This window comes from Pteronotus mesoamericanus, unplaced genomic scaffold (assembly GCF_021234165.1).
Source record: "Pteronotus mesoamericanus isolate MK-2021 breed Mesoamerican mustached bat unplaced genomic scaffold, CSHL_Meso_final contig_94, whole genome shotgun sequence".
NCBI classification, from domain to species: domain Eukaryota; kingdom Metazoa; phylum Chordata; class Mammalia; order Chiroptera; family Mormoopidae; genus Pteronotus; species Pteronotus mesoamericanus.
The window spans coordinates 47695872-47723312 of NW_026555285.1; the positions used below are offsets into that span (position 1 = coordinate 47695872).

Below are 27441 nucleotides of genomic sequence, written 5' to 3' on the forward strand. Positions count from 1 at the left end.
GGTGGGATGGGTGGAGGAGGGCAAAGGGGGAAAACCTGAGACAACTGTAAGAGAATAAACATGATTTAAAAATTAAAAAATTTAAAAAATGAAATCCAATTGTAATATTGATTGCAAGATTGATTAGAGGGATGGAAGGGACGGGAAGGAGGGGCAGGTGGAAAAATGGGGAGGAAAAGGGGGGGAGAGAAAGAGAGAGAATGAGAGAGAGAGAGAGAGAGAGAGAGAGAATGCATTGTCTTGAAAGAAGTTCCCAAAGAGGGGGTGAGGCTTGGGCGCGGCTCTGGCTGGAAGCCTCCCCCAGCCTCCTCCCCGGCTTGCCTAGAAAGACGGCCGCCGGCCCGAACCCCTGCGCCTTGGGCTGTCCTGTTTCTCTCTCGTTCCCACGTCCACATGGTGCACCCCTTCCCAAGTGACCATCTCCCAAGAACCTCCTCAAAGCTCCAAAGGGTCGCTTGGCCCAGTGCCTAAGGCCCTGGTTCTCACCTACCCGTCCCCGCGGCGGCAGGCCACGGGGGCTGTAACCCCAACTACCAGACCCGCAAAACGCAAACAGGAAACGTGCGCCCCTCGAGAGCACCCCACAAGGCAAGCAACTTTCTCCCCTACTCTTCGGTCTGGCTGCCTCCCCCGCTCGCCCCTTTGAAAGTGTCGCGATGAGAGGAGGGCAGGAGGGGGGCTCGGGGGTGGGGGAGCCCCGCGGGGACGGGCTTGAATCCCACCGGACAGAAGGGCGCGCCCCTCCCCGTGCGCCGGAAAAGTCCCCGCCGGCCGCGCTTCGTCCCGGGTCCGTCTGCTCCGGGTCCGCGGGGCGCGAGGGGAGGGGACAGGAGAAAGAGGGCCGGGCAGCCGTGGGAGGAGGCGGTGCGTGCCGCGCCTGCCAAAGCGAGGTCCGTGCCTCTGCGTGCGAGCCCCCGCGCCCCGCGCTCCGCCCGAGCCGCCGCCGGAGACCCGCGGGGGGCGCGGGCTGCACTGGGGGCGGCGGCGCCGCGCGTCCTCCTGGGGAGCCTCGGCCTCCGGCCGCTGCCCTCTCCCCTGAGTCGGGCCCCGAGTCCCTGTGGCCGTTAGGGACCGCGGCGAGGAAGGAAGGACGGTCTCCTCGGCGGTGGACGTTCCGCCCGGAAAAGACAGCAAGTTGTGTGCGCGCCCCGGCCCGGGGACAGAGGGCGGCCGCCGCCCGCCAGCCATGTGAGTAGAGCGCCCGGCCGGCCCCGGGGCGTTGGCCCCGCTCCCTGCTGCCCAGGGCCCCCTCGTCCCCGCGCGCCGGAGTTGTGCCGCCCCCGGGCTCCGGACTTCCTGCCCGGGCGGCTGGCCCGGCTCCCCCGGCCCGCCGCGTCCGCCGTGGGCGTCTGCCTCCCGGGTGGCCGCCTTCCCATCTTTGTCCCCTCCCTTCGCAGCCCGCTGGAAATGCCTCGCTCGCTCATTTTGGGTTGGGGATCCTGTGTGTCTTCGGGGTGGGCGAGGCCAGTGCACGGGACCGAGAAGGAGCTTGCCTCGGTGCACCCCCGGGCTCCTGACCCCGCTCCAGCGGATGGCCCTTATCACCCCCGCGCATTTTCCCCATCCTCACGGCCCAGACAGAGAACTTTAGTCGCTAGCGCAGACGCTGACCACAGTTGACAAGATGTTGTTTAAAAAACGCACAGTAGCCAGAGCTCCCCGGGAGCGATGCCCCGGAGTGTGCGCGGGCGGTGGGAGGAGAGGGCACCGCAGAGGCTCGGCTCGGACCGGGGCGAAGTGCGGGAGGGGACATCTGCTGTGGACTCGGCTCGCCGGAGTTGAGAGTCCTGGGACTGGAACTCGCGGACGCGTGGCCTTTGTGCTTCTGGATCTATCTCTTTATGGAAAGTGTGGGAAAAGGTTCAGGGCTCCTTTTTGGAAGGGAGGGAGGTGGTGGTCGTGAAAGATTTTATTTATTTCTAGAGAGAGGGGAAGGGAGGGAGACAGAAAAGGAGGCACGCGTGGATGAGAGAGAGAGACATCTATCCGCTGCCTGTCCGATGCGCTGGGTCTGGGGACCAAACCTCAACCCAGGCCTGTGCCTGGACCCGGACTCCAACCCGTGATTTTTGGCTTTGGCGGAAGGACGCCCAACCACCTGAGCCTCACAGGCCAGGGCGCAGGGGGAACTATTTGAATGATGGGGGTTGGGTGTAGGGCCCTGGAAAGTATGTACTACTTTTTAAATTAGACACTGACGATTATTGAACTGGAGAGATAGTTCCAATAACTTTATCACAACCAATGAATCGAAATTGCGGATAGGTGAATAAGCCTTGCACTGCTTCCCTTCATTTGTCCTGGGGGAGGTACTGAAGAAAGAAGGGGTTCCCAAAAGCCACCCGGTGAGCGCTCGGGAGGCCTAATAACTCCATCCGGTCCGCGGGTCTGTGTGGTCTGTAAAGTTTGTTCAATTTGTCGTGCTTTGCAGATGTGAAAATTATCCTAATGATTTTGTTTAGGCTCATGCTGAGACTTAATGCACCCAAAGGGACATAGAAAAGTTACTGCAAATTATGAGCATGAACTTGCAAACCAAGTAGACAAACCATGGTTTGATTCAGTTTATTATAATATTTGGAACTGTGTTTACTGCCAATAAAAAGGCTACATAGCTTTTAATGTGAATATAGGAAATGAATTCACTTGCAAATAGAAGTCATGCATTTTTTTTAAAAAAAAGAGTAAATAGCTGTCAGAGTTAACTTGGGAGCGTTTAGAGGAGATCAAGACATGAAAACGTTTTAAGCTAGTTTGACGAAACTTGAATGAAAGAGACGTTTATGGAGGACATTAAGTTCTTCCCACTTTTGAAGTCTTGAGGCAAGTTTGAATGTGCATTAATTAAAAGTTGTAGAGCAACTGAATTGGTGTGAACCCTTCACCGAAAGCCTTGGACTCCTAGACTGTCTTCTTCCTTTCCCAGGGATCAGCACCCTTACTACAGAGGAAAGGAAGTTGAGGCCCGGGAAGTCTGAAGCGCTGTCCTGTTCGCAGACGCTGCCCATTACAGGACCACGCACGGATCACCTGCGGTCCCGGTCCCCGGGGGCTTCGCACCTTCACCTGCTCCCGCAGCCCCAGCGCAGTCCCGTTGGGTCCCCACTGCCCTGCCTGGAGAAAGATGGCGTCCAGCCTGACGTGTACTGGGGTGATCTGGGCTTTGCTCTCGTTTCTTTGTGCTGCTACCTCCTGCGTGGGGTTCTTCATGCCCTACTGGCTCTGGGGATCCCAGCTGGGCAAGCCGGTGTCCTTCGGCACTTTCCGGAGGTGCTCCTACCCTGTGCATGACGAGAGCCGGCAGATGATGGTGATGGTGGAGGAGTGTGGGCGCTATGCCTCCTTCCAGGGCATCCCCAGTGCTGAGTGGAGGATCTGCACCATCGTGACCGGCCTGGGCTGCGGCCTCCTCCTCCTGGTGGCGCTCACGGCCCTCATGGGCTGCTGCGTGTCGGAGCTCATCTCCAGGACAGTGGGCAGAGTGGCTGGAGGAATCCAGTTTCTGGGGGGTAAGTGACTGGCTGCACTTGAGTTGTTTTCCAGAATCCCAAAGCAATATTGAAAATGATGTTCCAGTTGTCTGCTGAGATTGTTGTGATTGACGCTTGGAATGCTCGGGAGAAACAGACCTAATGGCTTTGGTGATAGATGACCAAAGCCAAAGGTTTTTACTAGAACTGCGTTACAACTTGGAGAGTTCTTAATTTCTCTGCACAGCCTTAGACAAATACGCGTCCTTTGCCTGCTAAGTGCCACCTACGTGCGGCTGTAGCGCTTAGGTTCTTTATGACGTAGCAGGGGAGACAGTTTGCATTCCATCACTTCTTACTCTTTGTGCTCAACAGTAAGCAAGCAGATTTTCTTTATCTTACTGGAATCCTCAGGTCTTGAATGACGAAAACATCATAGAAAAAGCTTTTGATTCCACATAGCCACCGTAAGTCTTTACTATTCCGGTAAAATCGACCCTTACCCACTCTTAAACTCTATTTCTAACTAAGTGATTACTGCTTTAAATAAGAGATCGGTTTTACATTAAGAACTGTGAATTTCACTACAAAGATAGCTCTAGCCTTAACCACCTTGTTAGCATTTCATTTCCCCGGGTATTCTTGCTGTTAAGGAAAGAAAAAAAAAAAGAATATTTAGCAAATGATGTGTGCTTGTCCCGAATGGACTGGATAGTCTCACTCACACCAGAAAAGGTTTGATTTTTACTTGGGCTTTCTCCAACAAGCACTGCTTCAATATCTCTGCTCATATGGCTTTAATTATACTTTATATATTTTCCGCTGTGCCTTTCACCTCCATTTTTCAACGTGAAAGGCTGAACTTGTCTGATTTACAGTCCGCCCTGGTGAAATACGACAACCTTCGTAGATGACGCAGACTGAAGGGGAAACGGCAGGAAAATGTGTACAATATATTTGTGACTTCATTACAAAGGGAAAGTCTGTTCTTATTCCATTTGGTGCTTTCTTCCCGTCTTTCGTGAAAAATCCAGAAGAAAACAATTGCAAATGGATAGTTCTGGGATAGAGTCTACATATTGGAGAAGCCCCAGCAGATGATTTCAGATTATTTAATATAAAACTTACAATAGTGTTTAAAGTAAGAAAATTCTTGTGATAAAAATGCAAGTGGCAAAAAGTTTTGCGTTTTGAAAGAAGCGATAGACTTGTTTGGAGTTCTTTATTTCCTTACTGGATATAACTTTGTTTTCATCTGGGGTTTTTTTTTTCCTGTAGTTTTACTTCTGATGCTGCTCCAGAAGGCAATTTGGGGAATTTCACTCTCCTTTCTTTATTGCCTTAGTGTTCGACATTGACCAAAAGCATGGTGTGTGATATGTATATTCATACAGAAATACAGTAAAACTATTATGAAACCAAAAAGGTCTGTTGGAAGTTGCAGTATAAATCCACAATTTGAAAACTTCTTGATACCATGGATGCTAAGAATACAAGGAAAGCCAGGAGTATTTAAATATTTTTCATCAAGAATAAACGCAATTGGCTGGTTTTTGTTTCACTTGGCTCTGGAAAAATGCTTAGGCAGTTTCTTTTTCTCCTCTTATGGTAAATATTACTTTCCTTTCTTCCCCTTCATTTTAGGGCAGGGACCGCTATTATTTCTGGCAGAACAGGAAAATGCTTACAAAGAGAAATCATTTTTTATTGATTATCTTTAAACATATGATGAAGGAAGGCAATAGAAAGTGAATCCGAGACCCATGAGATTTACGCTTCCTTCTCTAAACTATGTATAGATTTTTTGGGTTGTATATAGCTAAATGCTATACTTTACAGAAAAGCTCGAGCAGAAAGACCATTGAGGGAAGTTATATATATATATATATTATAAAGGGACTGGTTTTTCCTTTGTACATGCTTTTCATGAACCCTGGCTTGATGTTACTTTAAGCTAAGGATATAGTTTGTTACTAGCAGTTGGTATTCTCTCATTTCTCATATGTATTTTCCATGGCAAAAAAAAAAACCCCAAAAACAAAAAAACCAACAACTCAAATGTAAAACCTAAGAAGTTTTTTTCTGAATTGAACCTCTTGAGGGCTCAAGTAGATAAATACATCCTATTACCCAAAATAACGGTAAATTTAGAATTATAAAATAACTTGAATTACGGAAAAGGTTTGGGAAACTCTGCCATTCATTGCTGTCACGTAACGAATGGTAAGCCAGTGGGCAGAAGCAAAAACGCATCAAGAGCAGTTCCTCCTGTTGTTCATTTCATAATGGTCTGGGTTTTTATTCATACACACTCAACTGGCAAATCACCTTATTTGACAATCTGCCTCATAAAATGGGTCGATGTCGTAAAGATTGCAGAAGCCCAAAGCAGAGAGCTCTGTGAGTCCCACAGGGCAGATGGCAGCGCTTCCGAGACAGAGTCAGCGTGGAGGGCACTCGGCTCCAAGGCGGGTTCTCTTGCTAAAAATGATTCACCCGGAGGGTTATGTTTAGCTAAATTAGGGTTGTTCCAGCAACAACAGGAAGCGGCCGAATGGCAGAGTGCAGAAGCACCCCGCCTGATCCCCGCTCCCTGCTGGGGCCTGAGTGTGCACATATGGCGTGACATCAGGCAGCAAACCCCTGCAGGACTCGGGAACTAGTGAAAAGACAAAACGTCAACCTTAATTTTGAATAGTCTTGCCATGGTTGGATAGAGGTGAAAATGTCACCTGTCAGCTGATAGAACAACACAGTAACTGCCTCTCGTACCTGGACCTTTGCTACCTAGCGGAGGAGCCCCCCACGACTCCTGAAGTCCCCGAAGTAACTTGAACATAAGCTTTCTGTCCCGCCGTCTCCCTCTTGTGTTGTAAGTCTTGTTTTTGTCATAATTTGTAAAAACAAGTCTGGGTTGAGTTTTTTACCCTTAGCTGGGTTTTTAAAAGGTGTGTTGGAAGCCTGTGAGAAATACAAGGTATAACAAAAATGTTAACATTCACGCAGTGTGGTTCCATTGGCTGGTGCTTGCAAACATCAGGATTTGAATTTATAGATTTCAGCTTCGGAAACTGTCATGAGAGGGTACTGAAGAGGGTCCCAAATTTGGAGTAATCTACCTTTAATTTGAACGGGAGTCACGTGTATGCCTAAAATAGGTGTAGAATGCTAATCCGTAGCAAAGGACTATTTTCCCCATTGAGACGCTCTTGTGTTCGAAGCAGCCGCGGGAGACCAGCTCCGCGGTTTATCCAGAGTGGAGGGCTGCTCAAGACAGTGACGATGGCAAGGCGTTTCTGGGAGCGTCGCGTTCTCTGTCGGCTGGAAGCATTCTTGCCTTCCCAGAACCGCTCACTGCATGGTCCCACCTGGGCCTCTCGTCTCCCCCTTTGGGATGAGGGCTTAGGACCCTTCTCCCCGCCGCCCCCCAATTTAGACCTGACCTGTTGCATGATGTGCCACGCTTTGCTTTTCTTCATAGCCACCGTCTCTGTCAAGTGGCAGCAGAGGAATAAGATACATGATGGGTTTGCATATTAATGAGCATAGTGGCTTTATTGGGACAGTGTCTAAACTGGAGTCACTCTAATTTTCAGAAATTCAAGCATTTCTGGGGCCAGGGGGAAGAACAGGCAGGTCTCTCTTGGTCCACTGCCAGTGACATCTTCCAGATGCTTCATTCAGCTCCCTCTAACCTACAACTCGAGGTCCTGGGGACTTGTCTTGAGTTCTAAGCCAGTGGTTCTGAAACTTGAGCAAACATCAGAATCACACCTGTGGGACTTTGCAGAACACAGGTTGAGGGGCTCACCTGGGAATTTCTGATCCAGTAGGTTTGATGGGATGGGGGGACTGAATATTTGTATTTCTAACAAGTTCCCAGATATTGCTCTGGGTTCTGAGACCACATCTTGCTCTCGGTTAACTATTTTGTGTTTTTAACAATGTGACTTCTCATAGAGTTACTTCCAGAACTTAGTTGTCTCTTTTGATACCTATCATACACGTATTAGAATTATAATATTATGTATTATGTAATATACATTATATATATTCTTCCATTTCTCATTATCCTTTACCAGAAATAAGATTTTATAGATGGAAAACCAAAAACAAAACCTTAGTACATCCTTTGTAGTTTTCACACAGTGGACTTTCAGCGAGGACTTACAAACTTGGACGCTTCATAGGAATGAAGGCCATTCTGCAGACCACAGAGAGCGGCCCAGGCAGCCCTCGGCCAATTCCGTGAAGCCAGGGACATTTTGAAAAAGGAGGATGATGAAAGCCCTTACTTTGACTAAGAACAGAATCACCTGGTCTGAAACATCTCTAGGGAAGATGTTGCGCTCTTGCTGAATAACGGTACTTCCTGGGGCCACAGGTCATACCTTCCATCACAACCGCGTGTCCCATGCACACTGACAATAAAGAGGAACCGGCTTGAGACCGAGGGGGCAACAAGGTGAGCAGGGTCTTGCCAACCAGGACGGAGTGGGAGGCCAACAGCCAGCGCCTCCTGCCGCATGTGCCCGGCTCTGCATTTGTTAAAGGCAGGGATGCCAATGAATGCACTGATCTTTAATAGAATCTAAGACATCAAATTTTACATGGTTGTGCTTAATGATGTTTTAAAATTACATTTCCAAAAAAAGTCATTGTCACCAGTTTTGTTTTGGTGTTTTTGCATAATTTCTTCCCCTAGAACTTGGGCTTCAAGCCTTAATTTGGAAAGTTTTTCATGGTTTTCAGACTTTCCTATGAAGCGTCCAAGTTCTGCATATGAATAATTGATGTCAGAATGCAGTACAATATTCCTTTAACTCTCGAGTGGCCCACGTGTGCCCTGCGCGGGGAGTCCAAGGCCCTGCCCCAGGGAGTTGGGTTCAGTAGGCCTGGGCAGGGGCACGGGAGAAGCACTTTTAACAACCCCCTCCCAGGTTCTGGACACGTTTTGAGAAACATGAGCCAGTTGTGTTTACTTAAAACCTTCCATGTTCCTGTGTGAGGGCATAGACTTCTATCAACCGTTGCGCTAAGTGTGGCTTCTCAGTCTCTTTCCATCCAGAGTTGTTATTTGGGGATGACGTGCTACCAGCAGCAAGCCTCAGAGCCGGAGTGCACACGGAACGGTCTGTAATTGTGCTCCCCTTTAAGACATATCACCGGCCTGAGGTGCGCGTGGTGATGGGCGTCCCTGCCGGCAGAACACCCACATCTTTTCCCCGCTGTGCTGGGATGGAAACTATTTTGATCTGTGACTCCAGGTGCAAATCATAAACTGGCCGTTATTCTAGTACTATGTTTTGCGTCCTTCGCCCCGCCATAGTGAGCTGCGGGTGCTCCGTGTCCGCTCGGGGTGTGCTCAGATCCCTGGTTTCTTACGCCAAGCGCACTCAGTTTTTCCCTAGTTTGGATGACCGGTTTTTACTTTCTAAGATTGTGTCTCTGAAGTCAAAAATAATCGTGATCGTCATTCTTAAAACAGGTGGAATAAGGAGGCATCTACTGCCCTTCAGCCTCTCATATGAGAAGCTGTGCAAGACTCCTTCCTTCGAATTGTTTAGGTGGTTTTCTTTATTATTTTTTGGACATGATCATATCTTCATTTTCTTTAAGTGGAGCAGAGATCTTCTAGGAGAGTCATTTGATGTCTGCCTGCCTTCCCTTTGGCAGCAGCGGCTCCCGCAGCCACAGCCTGGCTTTGCCGCGGCCACGGCCAGCGTGGGCAGTTAGCCTTGCTGACCCAGAGACTGCACTTCGGTGCTGTCTCGCGAAAACGTGTTGCTCTTCACAAAGAAAATCAGCTGAGGAATATAAATTCGTAACTATTCCTATCCTAAAAACGTAAAACACACACACACACACACACACACACACACACGAGCGCTTTACGTCATTTCATACAGCGTCACAAGGCACGGGACATGGTGCACTGCGACGGCGTCATCCTTGTTGCGCTGTTAGTACTTGAACCCTCCGGCTCCCTTCACTTGGCAGGAGCTGTGTGCCTGTCATCGTCAGGAAGGACAGCCGCGTCGAGTTCAGAAGTTTTACTCCGATGTCATTCAAGTTCACCTCTCTGTTCTCTGAAGGTATCCCCCCAAGCGTGTGCTGAGGAACACTGGTTCCGGGGCGTGCCGACAGGCATTGGCAGGGAAAAGCAAAATAATTTTGGGAACAGGAGATTTGAGAAACACTGGGCTGTGGAAAGTGAATAGATTTCATTACAGCAGAACTCACAGAGTCTTTTACTATGTCGATGGCCTGTTACCAACCTCCTGGAGGGACAATGTCGGGATGGGCTGTATGTTAAGTGTAGTCTTAAGTGTTTTTCTAACCTGTTTGAGTCCAGCATGCCAAAGGGATCAGTGATCTGTGGAACCTGTTCAGTTCTCATGTCCTTGTGGTGAGGCAGGTAATTTTTTTTCTTTACAGCTGAGAACATTGAATTTTAGAGACTGACACCCCAAGTTGTCCCATTAGTTAGTGATTGAGCTGTGAATATTATCACCATAATAAAATATTAATTGAAAGTCCACATCGTATTATGTATAGAATTCAGAATTCCTGACCACTATAGATAATATGTCTCTTAACGTAATATTTGTAACGTACCTTTGGTCCTCAGTTTCTGTTTCCAGTACTTGGAGTAATGTGATATACTAACAGTCTGCCAGTTCTCAAGAAATAAGTACATTCCAGGTGAATGTTAATAATGTTATGTGTAGCACAGAGGCTACGAGAGGAGTATGCCAAAACATCTGACCAAAACAAACATCCTGTCTTTTAAAAATTACTTAACAGAAGAATATGATCTTTCATCATTGCATGCTGGCCAAGTTTTCTAGCGTAAATACCTCATTGTTAGAAGCCTTTGTAATAACCCCTCCTTAAGAGTGAAGGTGACGTTAATTCCAGAGGACCCTCTTCTTAAATAACAAGGCCAAGGACCTTGTGTCCCTCTTTAGAAATGAAGGATGATGTTCTATCTTGTCAGTCTTGATCAATAAAGTACTGTGGTAGAAACAAATAGCTCCAGCCAGATCACTCTAATGGAGTCTGATGATTTCCCGGGGACTTCTGAGCGGTTATTTTTAGAAGATCACAAGGTTGGAATCACTTTGCCCCATTCTGGCACATTGGCATCGCCGGCTCATTAGTGGGGGCCCTCGTTGCCTTTCTTTTCTTTGTATGGTGGCCGTCAGACCAGCTGGTGGTTTGCTCCCGGAGTTCATGAAGCCCAAATCGTAACGTTAGCTCTGGAACTGACCCGCCTGTGAGTGCGGTAAATAATTGCCCTTCCGTGTGAGTCCTATGTTTAATAATCGGGCAACACCGAATACCGCGATGTACAAAACATGTATAAACACACTGTCAGATAAAAAGAAACCTCCATTTTATGGTTCCCTGTTTTTCTTGTATGCCTCGTCTCTTCAAACAGAGCAGGAACTAAATTTATATTTTTCTTTCAGCCCTGCAGTGACTAGAATAATAAACGACATCTTATATTTTCAATTACTACTGTTGTAGTACTTAGTTTTAATTATTTATTAGCAACATGTTTTTGTCTGTAAGGTGTGACCTTGTTCTTCTATACCTCACAGAAATATTTCAAAGATGAAATAAAATAATGTTACAAATGTGGACATTGAAAGCAATAACCCCTTAACTAATATCCCTGTATAATGTTAGTCCTTTCAAAAAAAGCGTTCTTCAGTTATACGTTGAAATGATGCTGTGTGCCATGCCTTCCTCTTCAAGGACATTTGAAAAACCCTGAATGAGTTTTATTTATTTTCTGCAATAAAGAAACCAACCACAATGGTTTTAATGTCTGTGCGCCCCACAGATTCATTTGGGGAAATCCTAAGGCCTAGAGCGATGCTGTTAGGAGGCGGGGCGTTTGCTAGGCGCTGAGGGCAGGTGGGCGCAGCCTCGGGAATGGGAGCGATGCCCTTGTACTAGAAGTTCGAGAGCACGTCCTTGCCCCTCCTGTTGGGGGCGGGGGGGGGAGACAACGAGATGCCTGTGGCCCAGACCAGGGCCCCCACCCAGCCACAGTGGCAAGCTCATCTCTGGCTCTCAGCCTCCAAAACTGTGAGAAATAAATTTCTGTTATTTATGAGCAGCCCAGTCAGTACTATTGTATTACAGCAGCTTGACTGGACTAATGTAACAGCTTAACTCGAACACTGGTTTTCAAACACGGATTCAGAGTGGCAGAGTCCCGCTCCCCGGAAATGTGCCTTAACACCACTTTGAATTGATGGCCAGCAGAATACGCTTTGGGAAACGCTGGGTTTTAAACCAGGGGCCAGTGCCTATAAGCATTTAACAGTATTCGCTGAGTGCCTACTGTCTGCCAAATATGGTCCCAAGTGTTAGGACACAAACTGAGACAAGGGCTCTGCCGTCGAGCTCGCAGTCTCACGGGGGAAGCCCCGTGTGAGGGGTCACCGCCGCCCGGAAGTCTCGTGGTCCGTGCACACACTTCCCTGTTTGCTGTGCGCAGCAATGAGCAAGGCCCACGCGGCAGCCGAGTGTGGTGCTCACCGGCTCACACAGCGGGCCCGTCGTTTTCCACTCTGCCCTTCTGCTTGGCCGTGTGCCCCAGGAGACGGGCATCTGGCGTCTGGATACCTGCAGCCCATGGAGGCGGGGAGAGCCAGGGCGTCTCTCCGTCTCTAGCTCTTTCTTGGGCCACGTCTTTGACAGCAGTGGTCTCTCCTCCTAGAAGTGTTCAAAGCCCAGGAGATCTCATGTGAGTTCGAGGACTGGCAATAGGCTGTAAGGTGTGCCTTAGGGATGATGTGACAAAAGGTAAAAGTGGAGAGGACAGATGGAGTCAGGATTTGAAGGTTCCTATTTATATTCCATGCGAAAAATTCTGTCCTTAACCAAACTTAAGCTTTTGAGAGGTTGTGGTTGAAACTGACTTAGGAACTATGTCATCGCGTAACAGTGAAGAATAAAGATTGATTTGGGGCACACTCAAAACCAGCGAGGGCAGTGAGAGTTGGTAGAGTAGTCTCAGAGATGCTGAGAACCTCATTAAAGCTGTGGGACTACAGAGAAGAGGATTTGGAAGATATGTCTGAGGTAGAGGCAAATAGGTCTTGCTACTCCTATTTTTAGATAATTAGATGAATGAATGAATGACTCAGGAAACCTATATTTCTGTTTATATAAGAAACCAGGCATTTTCCTTCTTTTCTAGTCCCTCATAATTTAAAAAAACCAAGAAAATATGACTTATACTAATGTCATTCCAATGTAATTTCTAGTTCTCATGTATTTGTTATATAAAGTCTTTGAGAAACAGAAATGTGTCTTCAGGCACTAAAAGAGTACGATTTTGTGACTACGTGTTATCCCCATTTGACACAGTGCTCCTTGGGGGGAGAGGCAGGTATGAGGCATGACTCTCTTTTCTCGATGTTGCGTGGGTCAGGCGCACTCACCGGAAGTGGTAGGCGCCCTCTAGGACCATGGCATTCCAGCACGCGTGCGGCGGAAGCGGGGAGCAGAACGTGCGGTCAAACCTGGTGTAGCTTTTCCTTACTCCTGGCCAGAGTTGGCTCCCCAAGGCAATCCAAGAATCCCATGTTAGCTCTCCGCCCCTACTATGTGTGCACGGTGGTCTTGGATAAAAATGTAAGATTTTTCGTGTTCTCTTCAATGAGGGTAGGGCATCATTTTTGTTCCTGTTTGTTTTGCTTTTCTTACTTGGCATTGCAATACCTAATTTAAATGGAAAATTATGATCCTTAGGTATTAAGGTGATTTCTTCCTTGTCTCCCTTGTCACTTCTAAGTAAGAAAGAGTTAACAGCAATTCTCCTGACAGTACTCTGAGGAAGACATCGATTCTAACCATAAGGGAAGTTAACCTGGTATTTACAAGGCTCGAAAGTGTAGACATACTAGATGCGATAACGTGAAGAATGATGTACTGTGATTCTTTTGTTCATTTATTCAGCAAATGATTTTTAAGTGCCTACTATGTGTCAGGCTCTCTTTTAGGCACTGAAGCTAGAATGCTGATCAGAAAGGTGTGGATCGTGTCTACCTAGAATTTTAGCGAGAGATAAACATCAATCAAACGCCCCCAAGTGAATGTAAAGTTACAAGCATATACATGTTAGGAAGGAGAGGGGCTCACAGGCAGCTGTGACCTGGATGTGGCACCGAGGACAGTTTCTCGGAGGGCATCAGGTTGAGTTGCGACCTGAAGCAGGGAGGGGTGGGCTGGGGGTGGGCACGTGTCCCGGTGAAGTACCCGTGGGGACAGAGCCCTCAGGGTGAGCCAGCAGAGTGAGCGGAAAGCAGAAGGGACGAGTGTAGATAAGGCTGGAGAGGCAGGGGCCGGAAGGGTTGGTGGTAAGGACACTCGTGAGATAAGAAGCCAACGAGGAGGTGACAAGGTTGAGCAAGAAGGCGCTGTTTGTCCTTATACGTGAGAAGTCTGTTCACTTAAGGCAACTTGTTGGCAAGTTCAGTTGAGAGGTAGTTGGCTGGGAAGCTCCTGGATTCTTCGCCCCATACGAGTCCTTCGGAGGCAGAGGTAACCATTGGTACCTTTTGAAAAGGGAAAAAGTCATTACGGCACGCCTGTGTGTGCTGCACACAGGTACGAGTGAAGTGATACTGGCGTCTAGGTATTTTGTTTGGGGATACAGCTGTTAAAATTTTGTACCCTTCAAACAAATGGAATGGAATGAAAAATGAATGGGAAAAAGGACCAATAAACAGTAATTTTTTTTGTTGTTGTGGCATCTAGTACCTTCACAGCATTTTGTACACTAGTCTTACTTCATTTTTGCAAATTTGTGAACAGGGTCTTGGTTCTCCAGTGGGTTTAACGCCCTGACGGCAAAGGTGTCTTCTGTCGTCCTCCTGACATTATTCGCAGAGCCTCGCAAAGTGCCTGGGAGAAAGTAGAGTGTAATAGTGTCCTGTCTGCCTGACACTTAACATAATATGGTCTCCTTGGAAAGCTGTCGCATATGGGCTTTTAATCCAGTTCAACTTTCCAGCTGTTGATCAAGTTCCTGTTTTGCGGAGTGGCAGGTGCTGAGCCCGGAGCTGAGTACTGACTTGAATATAAGCAGCGTCTGGCCTCAAGAGGCGCAAGCTCTAATAGGAGGAACTGTACAGACAAATGTGACGCAGGTGCTCCGATGATGCAGGGAGCTGTTACTGGGTTGATGTCCTCTAGGTCCTGTGAGACATCACACATGCGGAGTCGGCCATGGGACAGGTCAGCTGCCGCCAGCCTTAGCCAAACACAGCGACAGACCCCGCGTCCCTGCCTCTGCGTCGTCAGCATCGCTCACTGAAAAAGCCAGAAGGGTCGGGCGGCTACAGTGGAAGCTCTGTAATGTTTTGCTATGGATCACGTTCCTTTGTAAAATAATTTTCCATTTCTTGGGACGGAGGGAGGGGGAGTCCGCCGAGGAAGCCGGATGATCATGGAATTGCGCTCTCCCCCTGCTCCCCTGCTCCACAGGCCTGGCTCCGCTGGCTCTGCTGACTTGCCCTAACCTCCAAGCCCCCGCCCCGCCCCCCTGCAAGGTAAAGTCTCACCTGACCGACCACATTTCACTTGGTTGGGCTTTGTGGGCCCTCCCTAGGGATCTGTGTGGTGAGGCTCTGGACCCTGGGAAACGGAAGAGACAAAGAAATATGAAAAATACGAAAACGCAGCCCACAGGACTTGGCAATTGATTGTCGTGGGTGAGAATGCGCATCAGGGGCAGCTGTCCTCCTGGAGACTGGGGTGCGGCGGCAGGCGTGGGTGTGAGCAAGGCGCCGAGCTCAGGCCTGGGCAGTGTGTGGGTCAGGCTCTGGTGGGACATGAAGGTGGGAGGTCAAGTGGGCAGTTGGAAACATGGGCAAAAAGCTCATGAGAAAGATCAGGATATATATGAAAACAGTTTCTTTGAAAACCTTCTTATGAGAGTGTTACTTCATTTACTCTTTTTTTCTTCTATTGATTCCAGAGAGGGGGAAGGGAGGGAGAAAGAGAGGGAGAGAAACATTGATGTGAGAAAGAAATGTTGATCGGTTGCTTCTTGCACGTGTCCCAACTGGGGACTGAATCCGCTACCCAGGCATATTCCCTGACCGGGAATCGAACCAGCGACCTTTCAGTTTGTGAGATGATGCCCAGCCAACTGAGCCACATCGACCAGGGCTGCTTCATTGACTCTTAAAAAGACATGTCTTTTAGATCCTGACACTTTCTTTTACCGTTTAGCTGCACTGATTGGAAGGCAAGCTCTGAGCCATGTAAAAACCAGTCATTGATTCTGAGCCTCCCTTAGGACAGTGCCCAGTGCTTAACAGCTACTCTGCGGATGGACCGGGATTCTAAAGAAGTTTGCTCTTTGAGGGAATATGTGTTATTTTTCTGGGATAAATCGCAAAAAAAAAAGAAAAAGAAAAAAAGAAAATGAGGTAGGGAAAAAAAATGATTTTGCATGATGTTCACTAACACGAAGAGTCTAGAAATGACCAGCAGTAAACAACCAGGAGTATGAAGGACATATATTTTAACCTTTCTTTGGGTTGGGTTTTTTGGGGGGGGGGGGGGGGGTCTCATGCATAAAGATGGTATTTTATTGAATATTTTGATCGCCTGGTGAAAGACAGTCAGTTCATTTATCTCAGCCACCCACTGGTGGCCTCCTGATTACAGTGCCCAGGTTAGCGCCGTTTAAAATTCAATTTGGCTTCCTGTTGCCCTTGGTGCCTGTAGGTTTCATTAAATCACACAGCAGCGAGCTCATCTTCCCTGGGCGGGACCATTTCACGCACATTTGACTGCAAGGTCATTCCAGACACTTGGGCTTGGTGTGGCGTGGACCTTGCAGTCCAGTTAAGGCAGGCCCGGGGGCCTGGGGAGGTTTTAAGATAGTGAAGAGTATTGGACAAGGGAAATGTTTTTGTTTCTCTCTGCTTTCTCTGTTGAGCTTGTTAGGCTTGTAAATTGTGGCAGATTGTTTTTGTAGCATTACTTAGAGCATAAGATGAGAATACCAACAGTTTTTCCCACGTGGGATGCTTCAAAATTTTACATGCAATCAGATCCCAGAAAAATATGTTTCTGTGACACCAAATAAAATGAAACGGTAGTACTTTTTTCTTGTATTAGCAGCTCTTCAAGTACTGCCTTCTGTTCATGTGTTCGGATTGTTCTTTGGCCATGTGGTGTTGTGCAAAGCAAGTGAACACGGGATCTGGACAGACAGGGTTGAATTTTACCATGCGTCAGCTTCATGGTCCTGTTTCCAACCTGAAAAGGTTCGCCGCTTGGGGTGCTCTGTTCAGGAACGAGAGGTGGTTGCCCTGGCCCGTGGGGGCTCAGTTGGTTGGGGCTTTGTCCCATAAACCAAAAGATCGCAGGTTTGATTCTGGTCAGGTTGCGTGTTTGATCCCCGGTTGGGGCATGTGCAGGAGGCAACCAATCAATGTTCCTCTCTCGCATCGATATTTCAAAACAAAAATAAGAAGTGGTTGTCAGCAAGGTAGTTTTATTTACTTATAGCAAGTAAAGGAGACAGGGGACTCATACCCAAAGCTCTGTCTCCCCTGAAGGGAGGCTTAGCCATTGCTTGTATGCACTAGTCAACGACATGTTGCTTTCTTTGTAGTTGGCCAGGCTTATCCAGTTGAGTTCTTGCCCAGCTTTCCCTGTTGATGGCAAAATATTGTACTACATTTTAACATTTCACAAGAATAGCATTGAGTAAGGGTGGCCCAGACCTTGAAGCTCTCGTCCTGTCTAACGGTCCTGGGAGAGACGCTGATGCTCGGCTTCAGTGCTTTCACCTGATGCCAACAGTAGTACCAAGTCACCGGGTTTTCATGAAGTTGAAATACGTGTAAGTCATGCAATATCAGGCCTGGTAAACCAGATTCCCAATGAATGGTGGCTATTATTAATAGTTTATTTTACTTAAATTTTTTAACTTCACCTTACCGTAAAAAAGTTATATGCTTCATTCTTTACACTGATATTTCTGGAATCTCACTTTGTGCTAGGCAGCATTCCAGACATGAAGGATAAAGAACTAAAGCAGGCAAAGAAAGGACTACAAAACCTATCAAGAAAGAACTTTGGTTATACTTCCATCTACTTTTGGTTTGCTATTGTACCCTAGCCCAACCAATTTTGGGCAAAAATTGGTTTGCCCAACCAATTTTTGAACTAGTCACTTTCTTACCTGCAGGTTTGTTACTATATGTGACTGCCACAGATCATAAATTTGAGGTGCACTGTACACATCTGTATAGATATTCTTCACATCTAAATAAGTAGGTTTCTTTTTTAGCATGTGCCACCATATCGTGGGCTTCCTTCATCATGGCAGCTTTTTTAAATACCACCTTGAACCCTCCGTCCCTTCTTAGATACAGTCCCATGTATTTGTAGCCTGATTACTACCTATTTGTATTTTTATCCCTTATGCATAACCAGAGCTAGTTGAAAATAAAATTCTTTAGAATTCTAGTCAACTAATGCCAGCTACTTTTAATGCGGGATTATATAATATACAACACATTTTTGTACACATTTTCTCAGTCTTAAAATCCCGCTGCAGCCTTGTGCTTGCAACTGTGATAGGTCACTGTGGGGGGGGGGGGGCGCACAGGAAGTGCAAACAGTTCAGGGCGGTGACCCTGAGGAGTTAATAAATTCCTGGCCTTGGTTGTTAGACTCTCTCTGGGAATGATGTCATTGCCATTCCACGGAAAACAAGCTTCCGCGTCGTGTTGTACAGCTGGATCGTTATTTTATCTTCGCAAAATGAACCTTGCCAGCGGTGTTTGCAGGTGATGTTGAGGTGAAGTTTTCCAAGATTAGAGCTCAGTTTCTATGCTGGGGTTTCGGTGCTCTTGTTTCTGGCCCTCAGGGGAATTGAACAAAATAAAAGGAAAATACCCTTGATGGTTATATATAATTCTTTAAAAACTGTAGCAAGTATATTGGAAGAGAAGGATAAAATGCATTTAAAATGGGAGATAGAAATGGGGCCAAAGCATGTGCCATAAAACAGTGAATTACTTTGATATCAGAGGCTGGATCCTGGAGAATGATGAGAAATTTTATTGTCTTGAATATACGGTGAAAAAGTTAGTTAATAGGTAACTATATATAATTGAAACATGCCATTACGGCACTCGTGATCTCTGAGTGGCCCTTTGCGAAAAAACACTTGGCATGAATTATTGTTCTTATTTGGCATCGTGGGGCACGACGTTTATTTCAAACAGCTCAGAAGAGCTGCGCCAGGTGGCGAATGCCTATCGGGTGCCTGGACTCCCTTCCCGCACACTGCCTCCCTCCACAGCATCCTCTGTTGCCTCCGGACCATCTTTTTGGCTGTGACTGTGGCCCTTCGCGGCCCCGGAAGTACCTCGGTTACTCCCTTGGGATAAAGACCTTCCACGGTGCGCTCCTAAGTTCCATCTGTCTCACTGTCAGCCACTGACACCTTCCCTGGTCCTCCTGCTTGGGCCCAGGTGAGTGTCCTGACGTTTCCTGTGCACTCTCTCCACAATCCCGCTTTCGCGTCTGGGCCGAAACTCTTCCCTTCACCTTTCTCCTTCCCTTTTCACGGGCCCCAAATCAACTGATCTTTCAAGGCCAGGTTTGAATGTCGATATCTCCATGAAGTCTTCTCTGGCAGCTTGAAGGAACCCTGCCTGTTGCGAGCTTCCTTTCAGCTTTATCAACATTTTACCTTCTGCTGGAGGCCCGGCGGGCGCCGCACTGACTACCACGTGCGACCATCAGGCCCTGCTCTCACATCTCAGCACGTCTGTACTTGTCACAATTTTTACACTTATTTGACTGACGATTTGCTTAAAATCATTTCGGAAAATTTTAAATCTGGATATTCACCTCTGCAAGATGCTGATTTGGAGTCCTTGGCACGCTTGGCCTGTGTTCTCTATGTGACACGGTGAATTACCCCCCTTTCTTTTGGCCAGGTCACTTCTGGTGTCCAGTGCTCATGCTGTTACCGAACAGAAACAGGGGGTTTGGCTGCCTGCTGCCACAAAGGACCAACTCGAGAGGCAGAGGCTGGTGAGAAAGGAAAGAGGTTTTTATTCACATGCTGACCAATTTGAGAGAATGGGGGACTCCCTGTCTCAAAGCTCATATCCTCCGCAAAAGTCAAGTAAAACCCAGTCATCCTCAGCAAGACCAAAACAAAAGCCCTACGCAGTCATCCAGGTAGCTTAGCTCGTTTCCAGCTGTTGTCTGGCTCCAGGCTCCCCCCAGGAGGCTGTGCGTGGAGCCAGCACAGCCACAAGCCATGCAGCTGCCAAGGCTACAGGGTCATGTGTCCCCAGGCAAGGGCACACAGGGACACACCAGTGACATCTCCACCAGGTCAGCGAGAGAGAGAGAGAGACTCCCTCCTGGACGCCATGGGCCACATGACTACCAAGGCCACGTGACCCATGGAGAGGACAGGCCAGCACACGGTCCGAGCGCAGGTCCCGAGCAGCAAGCAATGAGCCAGAGAGCGCAGCAAGAGACCGTCTTTCTTGGTTCCCCTGGGTCAACGTTAGTTTTGGGTGTGGCACAGGCCAGGCGCCTTGGAGCGCTTTGGGTGGGTCCGCCTCCCAACCAACCCCTTCTTTCCCCAGGCTAGACTGACAGGCCTCTTTGGTCCAGCACCTCCATCTGTCCCCATCGTGGTCAATGGAGGAGGCTCCTGCTCCACCAACTCTACGCCTGCCATGCCCCAGCCCCCGCATGCGGTGGGTTACCTGCTCTCAGGGCCCACGGGCAGAGAGCTGCTGAACTAAAGGTCTAAGTAAAGGAGCCCTGGAAATGCTGCGTGGCCTTTCAGGCTGTGACGGGGGCAGCCTCAGCGGGAGGGGCCGGGCGCCTGCCCTCCAGAGCTGCACCTCTTATGGGGCAGGGGTGGGGGTGGGGTGTGGAGCATCCGCAAGGCACGCGCTCTGTTACTCAGGCAACATGGTCTCTCAGTCTTGCGGAAATGCTGGGAAACTCAATGTCCTCATCATGGCCCCAGGCGACTCATGAAGGCATTCTTTGGCTGCACGCCCTCAGCACTCAAACCTCCGACCTCCGTCCCCAAGGAGCATGACGCGGCGCGTAGGCGGCTCCCGGGTCCCATCCCCACGGCCTAGCTCCCCCTCCTCCAGCAGCCCCTCCTGTTCCCGACGCTCAGCCCGCTCCCTGCAGTCCGGACGGGCTGTCTGCGCGTACCCATACCTTAGAGCAAAATACAGATTTATGGAATTTTCTGTTTTAGAGCCCAATAGCCCTATGCTTAAAATAAAGATCTGTTTAAATGTACCTATTTCCGATCAAGGGAATTTCAGAAGAGTATCTTCTTTACCTGTTCCTATTCTAGTTACCTTCCAACCGGAAGACAACACTGACGTTATCAATAATTGAAAACGTTGCCGTGACAGTTCCCAGCTATCACTCCCAGATGATTCAGTCATTTTTGTCAGGGGTCTTTAGTGCGGTGCTTTTGTGCTGTCGCTCCACAGTGATTGATTCAGCCATTTCCTTTAGATAAAAATTAAGTTGGCTGCTCCTTTCCTATAAAGAAAGAAGAGAAATTGTCAGCGATCTGGGTGAGACATGCTGCCAGCGTGTATTTGAAAGGTGGTGAATGTACTAAGAAATCTCCTCAATTCAGACTCTGTTGAGAAAGAGCCTTTCTTATTTGGCAAACTGCCAGGACATTCTGGCTAAAATATTAGCAAATCTAACCATCAATACTGGGGTGGTTAGGCGACCCACAAGCCATCAATTAATGCAGATAACGCAATGCTCGTTAGGGTCACCATGCCCCATCCATCTAATGGGACAGCAGCGCATGGGGTATGGAAAACTTGGTCCTTTTGAAATAAGAGGAACCCGGCTGGTGTGGCTGAGTGGATTGAACGCCAGTCTGCGAACCAAAGAGTTGTCAGTTCGATTCCCAGTCAGGGCACACGCCTGGGTTGCAGGCCAGGACCCCAGTAGGGGGCGTGCAAGAGGCAACCACGCATTGGTATTTCTCTCCTCTTCCCCTCTCTTTAAAAATAAATTTAAAAAAAAATTTTTTAAAAAGCAACAAGAGGAACACTCGACTGTGTGGGCATTGAGTCTCACACCCTCACTCGTGTTTGGAAGTCCTTGCGCTTCTCTCCAAAAGGCCACCTTTTCCTAGTTTGTCAAATGAGTTCCCAGTGCTGTGAACCGCAGGTGGCCCTCAGCGTTGACTCCTGCTGTTTTGCTTGGAGGAGCGATGCTCTGTCACTCAGCACCTGGCCTGGGGGACAGAGGGGACGGCGGAAGACTAAGAAGAGCAGCCAAGTGGGATATGTTTATTCAGTTGAGGAATACATCCGTTTCAACTGCCACATGGAATTTTTGTTTATAGTTTTGAAGGTCAGCTTAGCACTGAAATATTTTTCTTACTTAAATGTTGTTCTTTTCGCTATTCTGTTTATTTCTTTAGCTTGTTAACTCCATGAGGCTAATGAATATGCCTGTCTTAGAGGCGCTCGCATTTTTAGCACACGGTAGGTCTCAGTAAACAGCTGTTGAATGAATGAATGAAGCAATGAAGGAATGAACTCTTTTCTGTTAGTAAGTAGGCAAGGACAATAGACTGATAATGAACACAGCTCGCAGGCAGGACTGGTGACGTAACTTCAGGGGCCACTGCAAAAGAAAAATGCAGGGCCACTTGTTCAAAAATTTCAGACGGTGAGAGCAGAACATGGAAACTGCACGTGACCCTGTGCTGTCACCGCAGGACGCTGTCCTGCCTTAACGCAGAAAGGAGCCTGAGGTTTGAGTCCCCATTTTGCTTCTTTTGGCTTGTGAACTAAACATTGTCTACTGTTTTGTTTCTAATGAATAGCCCGAATGCTTGCTTGCTTTGATTCCTACTGACAGAGAGAGGACAAGTTCTAGTACCTGTCACACCGCAAATTTGAACTGATGCTTAATTTACCATCTTTAAAGTCAGCCTATGCCCATTTTCTTAGCATAAAAATTGAAAGAAGTAAACTCTACCAGCCTAAGCAATCTATTCCCATCACAGCACTATCTTTTCCCGACTTTAACTGTGCTGCATTAGTAAATCATTTGACCCACATGTAGTCTGTAGGAACTCTGGTAAAACTAAGTGAAAAATGAGCCGATTTCCTCTTTAGCTTTGGAAACGTAGGAACAAATCCAGTACGAGTTTGCTGAAGAGTCACTGGTCCCAGGGGGAGGTGGGAGAAACCTTTGCATTTGGGAAATCCCCCGGGCAGGTTTAGTTTATGAGAGAAATTGAATTGTAATAAAGCAGAAGGAAGAGAGACCTCCTCCAGGGCTCCTCACTTGGCACCTCTCCCGGAATGGAAAGTAAATGTCAGCCGCTCTGCGGTCGATCTCCACAGATTTGGAAGTAAATTGGCGATTTCTAACCAGACGTGTCAGGGCAGATCACGCCTCAGCCTCCGAAAATAAATCTGACGATCAGTCCTCCATGCACACCCGGGCTGCCCAAGGTCTAGAAATGAGCCACAGGGGAAACCATGTGCCCGCAGGCAGAGGGAACTGGGCCTGAGGGAAGACGCAGGCCCACTCAGAACCGTCCCGTGTCCTCGCCACCTTGGAACGTGGAACTTTTAAAATGGCAGATTGCTATTCGTGTCCTTTGCTGCTTTTCATCCTTTAATTGCCTCCCTTTATGGCACATCTGTATTACCAAAAGGCAGGCCTTTTGGACTTAAAATAAAGAGAAAAATAAATCTGTCCTCTTGTAGTTTGTTGTTCCCTGGACATAAAGGTTTGGTAATGAAGGGGAAAGATGTTATGACTTCAATGATACATTATGAGTATCTGTGGATTTTCATTGTACTGGTGTTTAATTTATACAGATAATGAGGTGCTAGTAGACTGGGAAAAATGTAATTGTAAAAAATCATGGCTTACCTGGAGGCAAAGCTGTGCACCGCATGGAAGCCTACCAGCAGCTGCTGAAACGGCCGCTCTCGGGCGCTTGCTGGACCCCTACCAGGGCTGATGACCAGGCTGCCGTCCTGCCTTCACGCCTGAGCCCTGGCCTCCGCTCCTCCCAGGAAGGGCGATGTAGCTTCGGTCACCCATGGGCATGGACATAAGTGTGTTTTATTACCCTTTTATTGAATGTGTTCGGGTGACACCAGTTAACACAGTTACGCAGATCTCAGGTGTACAATTCTGCAACACGTCACCTGTACCCTATACTGTGCGTCACCGCCCCAAGTCAAGTCTCGGTCCATCACCGTTTATCCCCCTTCTAGTCTCCTCCGCCTCCCCCACCACCATAATCGGCACGCTGTTGTCCGTGTCCTTGAGCTTTTTCTCCCTTTTGTGTTTTGCTCAAAGCCTCCACCACCCCACCCCGCTGCCGACAACTGTCAAACTGAGGTCTATCTGTGAGTCTGCCTCTGCTTTGCTTGTTAGCTCATTTTGTTCATTAGATTCCACACATCACATGGTATTTGTCTTCCTCTGACTGGCTTCTTTCACTCAGCGCAATGCTCTCCAGGTCCACCCATGCTGTTGCAAAGGGTAGGACTTCCCTTTTTTTTGCAGCCGAGTAGTGTTCCATCGTGTAAATGTCCCACAGCTTTTTTATCCACTCACCTACTGATGGACAGTTGAGCCGCTTTCACATCTTGGCGATTGTAAATAGTGCTGCCGTGAACATAGGAGTTTCTTGGAAGAGGCAGAGCAGGGAGGAGGGAAGAGGAGGGAAACTTGTGAGACCCAGCTCCTTTCCCGATAAAGGAGGGACTCCTGCCCTGAGTCCGACTTGTCGCCTCCCGCCACACTTCCAGCCCCTTGGGAAGGAGGCCCATTTGCAGGGACCTCAGTGTGTCCTCACCGAACTACCTTCTGGTGCTTGTCCTCGCTCTGCAGCAGCGCTGGGAGGACAAGAGGTAAGCACGCACAAGGGGATGAATAATCTAAACAATATGAATTGTGATCTATTAGACGCACATTGTAGGCTGGCGCTTTTATTTGTGATCTTCGGCCGCCTCTCTGTAAGGGAAGCTGGGCCCTAGTTCCCACGTGAGAAAGCAGAGGTTCATAGAAGCCAGGAGCTCGGCGCAGGCTCGGGGCCGAGCTGGAATTCACACACACGTCAGGTGAGTCCAAAACTGTTCCTCTTTCCATAAAACAGGCTCCTTCCCTTCCCACGACACAGATGAAGTGGGGTAAAACTGAACGCCTGTTGAGAGCCACCTCGGTGTTCTCTGGGGCAGCAGGAGAAGGTGCCAGAGACCCGTATGTTGGTTTGAAGCTAGGCCTGGAAACATCTATGATGTGGCTCCTTAGGAAACTGAGGGAATATATGTTAAGCTTCTTTTTTATTTTTATGTGGACTTTCTATAAAGTTTCAAAAAGATGAACTATTAGCCAACTCATAAGTATTAATATTAGAAAAGATTTTCTAGATGGAAAGCTATTTCCAATACTTCTTTATGGGGCCAAGTAGAATAAAGAAACACCGTCATTTAAAAAGGTGTAATTTTTAAGCATTTTGTGAGCAGCTGTATTATGTAAAACAAGGGCTTATAAAGCCTCTGACCTTCAAGCCTGGAAATTTTTAATTTATGACTGTGTTTACTTTTCCTTAGACATATTTATTCATAAAATTTAATCTATTTTGATGATCATTGGTCACTAAAACATGCTTTTCATTTTTATTAAAATCTTCTAGGTATTTCTTAACCCCAGAACAAACTCCATGTAAGCAATTCTTTAAAACAACATACATTAAAAAAAGATGCCTTGCTTTTGAAAGGTAAGACCTATTGATAGACACTCATGTTTAAATTGTAAAATAATCTACGCCAAGAAGTAATTTATTTTATCTAGGGTTTTTTTCCCCCCTCAATAGAAATAGGAGTATTTAAATAGGAACAGATCTTGATTTTCTATTTTCACCTATATTGACAGGGGGCATTTTCTATTAAATTTATTTTGTACCCCACATATTATTGTATTTAGAAGTGTATGCCATACATTTTTAGAAATCTTTAAAAACAGTAAACAGGGCTTTGGTTAGGTAAAAGCACTATGCATGCAACACATTTAATTTCAACGTGGTTGTTTCTCTGTTATGTGGGTATGAGCTAGGAAATCGGCTCTTATGAGACACTAGATTGTTTACTTCACCCTTATGTTCCGTGGCACCGTCACTCTCCCGTGACTTCTCTCTTCGCCGGTGGCTTTATCACCCGGTGGCTCAAAGACCAGGTGGCTGTGACTTACTCAGAGGGGAGAAGCTAATGGTCACTCTCTGAAGTCTCCCACAAATCCTCCCGCTTCAGAGAAAGATGGCTTTTCCTCCCAGTTTTTGATGGCTGCGGTATGCAAGCTCACAAGGTTATGGTTTGGCTATTTGTGTAGCCAAACCTCAGCAGCTGAGGATTAAAGTGGAAGGTGGTGATCAGAGCCAACTGGGGGCAGATTAGACAGAAAGACACAAAGCCTGAAGGAGGCACGGACAGCCCAAATAACCCCGGAACGCACAGTGGAAGGTGAGAGGCTCAGCCTGCCTCGTGCGGAAAATTGTGCTGTGGCGTGTGTTTGTCTTTTCAGAAGCCACAGAAATTAGGTATAAAGCTTTTGCTTCTGCAAGAGAGATGTTGGGGACCAGGAAATGCACGCGCTGTATAATATCATCCACTGAACAAAGGACTTGAACCTCTAAGTGAGGACTTCTTACTCCACACATTCACAGGAGACGGACAGCTGGAGCCTGCCTTTGGGTGTGTGGACCCGTTTCTGGAAAGATGTCTCAGACTTTCATCTGGGTCCCAATGGGAACCATGATGCCCAAAGTTAAAAAAAATAAATAAAATAAAAATAAAACTATTACTACAACTCTGGGCCTTAGATGAGGAACTGTTTAGATTCTTGTCTTAAATGTTTCATTTTCTACGTGATTATATTCAATTTCAAGTGACAGGATTTCTAAGAAAGCTTGCTATTTTGCTATTTAATTATCATTTATGTGAGACGCAAATACTAATCTTCTCTAGGAAGTCCCTGTCCCGTGGTATAATAGATGTCATTGTCCAATTTACGTCTTTTCCTCCAATTTAAAGGTTACCCTTGTTACCTTTTACATATATGGTCACAAACATTGATTTTTCAGCCCATTTGTAGTAGGAGACTTCTCTTGAGACTTCTTAAAAAGAGTAAATTTGGCTACAAGTGGGACTATGTAAAATGGGTTTTTTTTTTTCCTTGTTTTTACTTTCCATCAAACAGTTACGTGGTTGTACTAATGGGAATTAAGGATTCTTGTTTACAGAATCTGATTGGATGAGAGGAAAAAGAATGTAAACTGCAGCTAAAAGCAAGGGTAGGGTTCTCCCTATTTTGAACAGTTCTCTCCAAGAGATCGGATCATTTATTTTAGATTACTTCTTTCTTTTTAAAAATTATGTGTAACTTTATGTTTATTGTTGATGCTATGACCGATGTCCCCATTTTCCCCCTTGGCCCACCTGCGCCCAGCCCCCACCCCGCCTCGCTCTGGCCATCACTCCACATAGATTATATGTGTCTGTCCTCCGGCTGATCCCTTCGCCTTCTTTCATCCAGTCTCCCTTCCTTCCCCGCTCCCGATTGATAGTTGTCAGTCTGTGCCATGTGTCCATGCACCTCTCTTTCTATTTTGTTCGTCAGTTCATTTTGTCCATTAGATTCCACATGTAAGGGAGATCATGTGGTATTTGTCTTTCTCTGACTGGCTGATTTCACTCAGCATAATAATCTCCACGTCCATCCATGCTGTTGAAACGGGTAAGAGTTCCTTCTTTTTTATGGTTATGTAGTATTCTATTGTATATTTTAGGCTCTTTCTTTAAAGACTGAAAAGAAAAACAACAACAAAGTGTGTGCCCATGAGCGTGCATACTCTGTT

General features: G+C 47.3%; 1 protein-coding gene across 1 annotated transcript in view; it reads left to right on the top strand.

Moving 5' to 3' along the window:
• Window positions 1–885: 885 nt before the first annotated feature.
• The window catches only part of LHFPL6 (LHFPL tetraspan subfamily member 6), a 151692-nt gene continuing 125136 nt past the window's right edge, over window positions 886–27441 (top strand). The window contains exons 1-2 of the mRNA XM_054586514.1: window positions 886–1188; window positions 2927–3509. Coding sequence (XP_054442489.1) covers window positions 3125–3509 — 385 coding nt within the window. The 5' untranslated portion in view covers window positions 886–1188; window positions 2927–3124. The remainder of the gene's footprint in view (window positions 1189–2926; window positions 3510–27441) is intronic.